Below are 6,738 nucleotides of genomic sequence, written 5' to 3' on the forward strand. Positions count from 1 at the left end.
TCTAAGAATTTTATTTTGTTTGTCTTTTACTATTTGTTACTATTTTCATGTAACTTTTTTTTATAAGTATGTAAATGTAAATTAATTCAATAAATAATATTTATTTAAAATTTACATTGATTGTTTTCTTTCCAGAATGGGGGGGGGTAATATCGACTTACGCAATAATATTTTGGGGTAATGGTTAAAAAAAGTTCCCCGACCGCTGATATAGACCCATCTACTTCTTATCTAAATTATTATTTAAAATACATGAACATTTGAATTTCTTCTAAAACTATGATGATTAATATATCTATTGAAGCCATACGCTATTATGTGCACAGGCTTGAACATATTGATTGTATTATATACATGAATGTTTCAGCTGTGGTCAGGACACCAATCTTAAACGGGTATATATGCAGTGACGTAACAATCAAGTGTGCAATGAACCAAAAGCAGTTGTTGTTTGTTATTTTTTTTTAAATTTAAATATTGCTATTATTATCAATAGGAATGAATTTAATGGGAATTGCTTACCTTCATTTAGATTTACTAGATATTTTTCCACTTTCACTGATACATATAACGCCAAAAGTCTTATATATTCTTCATTTATATATTTTAGTAAATATTCTTTTCTGCTGCGTCGTTTCACAAACGTCAACAGGATTCAAAATGAAATGTCAACAGGAATTGGCAGAAAACAAATTTATCCAAGCAATCTCGATTAAAACCCATAAAGATTATTAATCATAGAAATGTATCAATGTTATGTATATAAATAAAATTGAAATATTTCTCTAAAATTCAATATTTGATCAAATATGAAGTAAATCATTGACGAGGCAACAATGCATCATTGATCGGACAACGCAATATTTCATCTTCCACCACTTGAACCGAACTGAATAAAAGCTATTTGAAAATGGAATGAGGCGTGATAAAATGCGATAGGGTGTAAATTAAAATAAGACTAAAAATGCGATTTATCAAGATTATGTTTCTGGATGGAAAAGTATGGAGCGAGTATAAAGAGTATATCGATGGGATTTGGTGATCCGCGTTTCGCTGATGGCCTTAACGAGATTACCGATCAAGTTAGAGCTGTAACGCGAATATCTTCTTTTGAATCGTCGAGGGGAGTTCGAAGGGTGGCGCACGGACGCCGTCAATAAGCCTGAAAAGGAGCGCTATCAATCATTCTTTTCATCCGAAGAGCCAACGAACAAAAAAAAAAACTACGGATGCCTCGGAACCAATAGAATACTGCCTCCCGTTTAAATTATGTAATAAAAAAAAAGAAGGAGTATAACCACCGAGAAATAGATAATCATCGAACAAATTTGTTCCCTTTGTGTTTGGGCGAACGGCGGATGGGTAGGAAATAACAAAAACCTTTTTGTGGGGGGGGGATAGATGTAGTCGTGAGAGATGCGTGGGAAGTGGCATTTTACCTTATAAATCTTTAACAGTGCCAATTTCTATGTTCATCTATAATTCAGGCATTCAGAAACGAAATATTAAGTTGCTCGCTGTGACGGGAAATAAATTGTCCTCAGGATAGAAGGACTTGAAATAAATTTGTCTTTGCAGGCGCATCAGAATGATGAAATAAAGAACGTAACGTTTTGATTAGTTCGTTGTCACAAATTTTCATCAGTTTCTCGCGACGAGTTAGTTTTAATATTTGAGAGTGAAATCTTTGCTGTTACTTTAGACCAGAGGTTCCCAAACTTTTTTTGTGTCGTAGACCCCTTGCCATGTTTTTCGGTTTTGGGTAGACCTCCTACTTACCTGATATTGATTTTTTGTAAATTTCTAACTGTAGTGAAGATTAGTGTTAAAAACTTAAAGTAAAAACACATGTTCAATTTCATACATTTATTAATTGAATTTAAATTAAAACTACTCAAAATAAAATTTTGTATCTGTTATATAAAATATACGTAACATAAAATAAACTAAGCAATAAGTAAATGTTTTTAGTGAGAAGGATGAACCTGATGTTTTAGTAATAAATTATCAACATTTGGCGTCAATTTTGTAAGGTTTAGTCTTAAATCTCCTCAGCTAATAATGTCCAGTCTGTTTCTTTTTTTCGTTAGAAGTTTGGTAACAGCGCTGAACCCCCTTTTTACAAGTTCAAAATGTATTGCGACTACAAAGCAAATGCCTACATCAAAACTTACAGAATTTTATAAATTTTTTAACTTCATAGGTACTTTTATAAATAATGTATATATCTTTATATTATAAGATAGTATAATGTAAGTAAATAGGTACTATCAGTGTATGTTGAGATCTACTATCGTGGACCCCCATTTTCATTTCATGGACCCCCAAATTTTTTTTTCGCTGACGTAGACCCTTGGGGGTCTATATAGACCACTTTGGGAATCACTGCTTTAGACAGATATTCAGACTGATCGTTCATATAATTTTATACAAAACTCCATTGCCTATACAAGTCTTTTAAAAATCAATTAATGATAAACGTTATTCATTATACACATTCAAAGAAATTCCAATTAATATTATAATCTTAATACATGGATTATTTTAGTACTAGATATGACAAAGATAGGCTTAATAAAGAGTGATTTAATGTAGATACAACGATACAACGTAGCAATGGATAAATAACTATGTTATTTAATTTAGTAGCAATTTCGGTATTTCAATGCCTTCGGCGTTTTTGGAGGATGTCCAGAATATCGCATGGAAATCTTTAAGCGAAAACGCGTTTGGCACAAATTGCGGTGAATAATCCCACGAGGATATTGTTTCGGAATTATTACGGATTAATGGTATGATCCTAGTACCTGCATAGAATTGAATGTAGAAGATGAAAAGGATAAAAAAAATCGCTTTTAGCATTTCGACGAAACGCGTGACACTTGGACGGGACACCTGCGTCCACTTTTAAATTGAATCCCATAAATCGAAGCGAGTCATCTGTGAAGAAATTGTCAATCCATTTCCATTCAAATTTCCTTTCAAGATACATGAAAAAAAGAAACATAGATTTCAGTTTTTAAATTAATACATTAAATTAATACATTAAGAAGAAGATTATTAAAAAGTCCATCTTCTAAATGCTTTCTTAATTTCTCTTATAATTGAGATCAAGATTTTCTATATTGTGTCTCAAGATTCAAAAAAAAATTACAAGTTATTGAATTTGACGGTAATAAGTTTTTGCTCCACTGTCTTCAGAGACGGATGAACCTTGGCCACGGTTTTTTATGTATATATATAATAGTGTGATAAAATTTTATCGCGACTCGCGGAATTATTTCAAAGTTTCTGATTTATTCGCCAGATATCTTGGCAAAAGAAATTAAAACTGGTGCGGAAGAAAAGCCATTTAAGTGGGACGAGAAGGCGGCGACTGCGGCGGCCGAGATATTTAAATGGCTTTCCGGGGGCAAAAATAACGGCGCACCCAATTAATTTTGTTCCGATGCAGAAAACACAAAATATGATAAATATTTATCTCCTTTTCTCCTTATTTATATATCATCATCTTACGGTTGGATTCAAGATGCATTCATTAGATCTAATTAGTAATAAATTAAGTATAAAACATGCAGACTAGATACACACACAAACCGAGGTTATGGATAAAGAAAGACGTATTAAAAATCCATGTATTGAAGTAAAAAAGTATGTAAAAACATTTAGTGTTTTATCTTTGCAGAAATTTTATATCCATGTATAAAACCTAATGTCAGTAAGAGTTACCTAAATTATTTAGTTAATATTTTCAATTTAAAATGTATGGATATGTTAGGATAAATAAACAAAAAAATATATAATTAAAAGGAATTTTAAAATATATTGTTACTATATTTAATATTCTGTACATAAGATTACACTAATTTCGACCTTTGAACAATTTAAAGATTTAAGCCAAAAATTAATTAGCGATGTTAATCAAAAGTTTGTTTCGTAAGGGGATTGAGGATTAAGGATGTATTCAAATTGTTTAATCCTCAATTTCGTTCGAAAAGATGTGCCTCGTAATTAACATCGCGCGCGCATACACAAACACACAGACTGGCCGAAAACTAATCGGCTATAGACGTATAAATAAAAAATATGATTTAAAGCTTGATGAAGTGAGAAGCAGAAAAATTGTATTTTTTATTCTATAGCCTCGCATAAGTTTTCAGCCGTCTGCATTGCATATATATATATTTCAAGGTATATTTAATAAATTATTTAAAAATATGTTTCAATTGTCGTGGCTTAAATGTTCAAATGATGACTGTTATAAATGTTTTGAAAATTATTATTATTACAATAATAATAAAGAAACAACAACATGATAAGATATTCGATCCATCCAGAAATAAACAATTTTATTGTTCTTAACGTATATCAAAAAAAAAATTGGAATAATTACTAACTGGAATGTTCTACGGAGCGAAATACAATTTAAAATCAAACAATTTTTTTTTATACATTTTAAAAGAAAGAAAATTGCACACAAATTGCAATTATATACTTAATTATGTCAGTTTTAAGAAACGAACACATTCAGCACAGTCTATTTACACATCGTTACGATCATAATTTTTTTTTTTACAGTTTTTGTCCTTTTTTTTGTGTGTGTGGTTTGGTGTCACAGAATTATAAATCCTCGTCTTTTATTATGTTCACGATGTAGATTAGGTCGGTGTTTTTACAGAATCCCTTGATCATGTCGTAGTGCGTGATCAAGAACTGCTTGTTGTTGAAGACGACGTCTTGCTGCTCCGTTTTCAGTTCTGGACATTTACCGTTCACGACGAGCCTATCGCCATCTTGGTTCTGGTTCTCGATTTCGATTTGAAAATGATAGTTTTGCTTCTTGCTGTGGTTCATCTTGAAGACGCACCAACGCATAAAACCGGTGTCGAAGTTCACCTGCCAGGCGCACTTGAAGAACTCGTTGTGTGCGTAGAAGATGATGTAGAAGTAACTCGTCGTGGCTGCATGACACTTCGAGAAATTCGAACATGTTAATCTTTGTCGTTTGGTGATGAAGATGTTGTTCGGATGCTCCGCTTTGCAGTGATCCACCATGTCTCTGGTGTGGCCCGTCCATTGACAATCGTTTATCACCTGCAGGGGACACCTCTTCGCACCGTAACAACAGATCTGCTGATGTTCCAATATGTTTTTACCGTAGTCTATTATATCGCAACCCTCGTCGCGATTCATGCAGCGGAAAACCAATTTGGAGTGTAGCCTCTCCAGAGCGTAGCTCCTCGCCGTCGTGGACAGCTGCTGTCTGCACGTAGGGCACTTTCTCAATTTCATGTAACACAGAGAGCAGAAACTGTGCCCCGTTATGCACTGCTTTATAGGTGGATGCATAATCTCTGTGCAAACCGGACATTCCAACTCCTGTAGTAAACTGTGGTCCAATATCGCCAATGTTTCATCCATCTGTGTCATTTTGTGCTTAATACTCGCAATAGTAATAACGCGCTTACTATTATTATCTCTCGTCTGGGGGGAATGAATACAGGATCAACGAAATTCAATTTACCTTAGTGTTGCTGATTCAAACTGCGAATATGCAATTATTACATGAATTAGTCATGTACGATAAATAAAATAAACGGTTTTGCAATATATCAGTTTATATTCATCCTTATTCTCACTATATATACATACGATTCCCACTTTATTCTCTTTACAAATAGCGAAATCTATTTCAATTCTAACGATACGAACGTGCTGCGCTATTATTTTTGACCAAACAAAAAGCACGAGATTGAAATTGTAGTGTATTTTTTTAAAAACCATACCACAATTTTTATACGGTTTTATTTTGCTTTTTAATAGCAGTATTTTATCAACAAACCCAATTTTACTATATTCGAATGAATATGCATATATAGTTTTAAAAAACATTTTCTGTTCAGCGGGAAATTCGAAAAATAAACAATTTTACAAATGCGTATGTAAACATCAAATTGAAACAATGCCTATCATAATAAACATTCAGAGTAACTAAATATATAGAATATTCTAAATATAATATTTATCAATCAATATTCGTTAAAAACATAAGTTTCCAAGTGATACTTTTTCTTATTTATAATCCATTGATGATTTACTAAATATCTAGTGAAGTCGAATAAACAAAAAGTATTTGTCAGAAGTGGGATTCGAACCCACGCCCACAGAAGTGGACTGCGACCTGAACGCAGCGCCTTAGACCACTCGGCCATCCTGACTTATATAAAAAAATGGTCTCCATTTCATATACAAATTACATGAATTTATTAGCTTTTACTTGACAGTTTAATTAATTAAAAAGTGCAAATCAGCAGTCACCAATCTTTCGGACAAACAAATTTAAAATTATGAATCCTGTAAACTAACATCTTTTCTTTTACCATAAAAGTAACATTCTAAATGTGAAATAGATCACAAATTATCAACATTCTCGTGCAGACAAATGGTATCTGCTATAGATGCTATCGATTATCGTTTAATTAATTATATAAAATAATGTATGCAACCATAAGTACACATAATCTGTAATTGACACATTACTAAAAGCATTTAGTCTACTTAGATTTTGAATACCTGAGAAATATTTTGTGAACTAATCAACGGTTAATGTAGAAATAATATACAAAAATACATTATTACATTAAATTGAAAGAAATGATTGTTTTATTATTAAAAAAATATGTTAATTTGAAAAACATGTAATTTATAGTATCTAAATCTCAAAGTAACTTCGTATAA

The 6,738-nt window shown here is 32.1% G+C and overlaps 1 protein-coding gene and 1 non-coding gene across 2 annotated transcripts; both read right to left on the bottom strand.

Annotated features, from left to right (window-relative positions):
* Nucleotides 1-4,326: 4,326 nt before the first annotated feature.
* On the bottom strand, nucleotides 4,327-5,714 carry LOC108560784 (E3 ubiquitin-protein ligase SINAT3-like). Its single transcript, XM_017918464.1, has one exon. The coding sequence runs from the start codon at nucleotides 5,428-5,430 to the stop codon at nucleotides 4,621-4,623; it is 810 nt and encodes a 269-aa protein (XP_017773953.1). The 5' UTR covers nucleotides 5,431-5,714; the 3' UTR covers nucleotides 4,327-4,620.
* Nucleotides 5,715-6,134: 420 nt separating this feature from the next.
* Nucleotides 6,135-6,218, bottom strand: Trnal-cag. The gene has a single exon. It is a non-coding gene; the product is annotated as a tRNA-Leu (tRNA).
* Nucleotides 6,219-6,738: the final 520 nt, after the last annotated feature.

Source organism: Nicrophorus vespilloides, unplaced genomic scaffold (genome assembly GCF_001412225.1).
Source record: "Nicrophorus vespilloides isolate i.1.1-1 unplaced genomic scaffold, Nicve_v1.0, whole genome shotgun sequence".
Taxonomy (NCBI): Eukaryota; Metazoa; Arthropoda; class Insecta; order Coleoptera; family Silphidae; genus Nicrophorus; species Nicrophorus vespilloides.

Excerpts from the sequence above, each read along its gene's own strand:
- LOC108560784 (XM_017918464.1), bottom strand. The coding sequence starts at position 5,430 with ATGACACAGATGGATGAAACATTGGCGATATTGGACCACAGTTTACTA.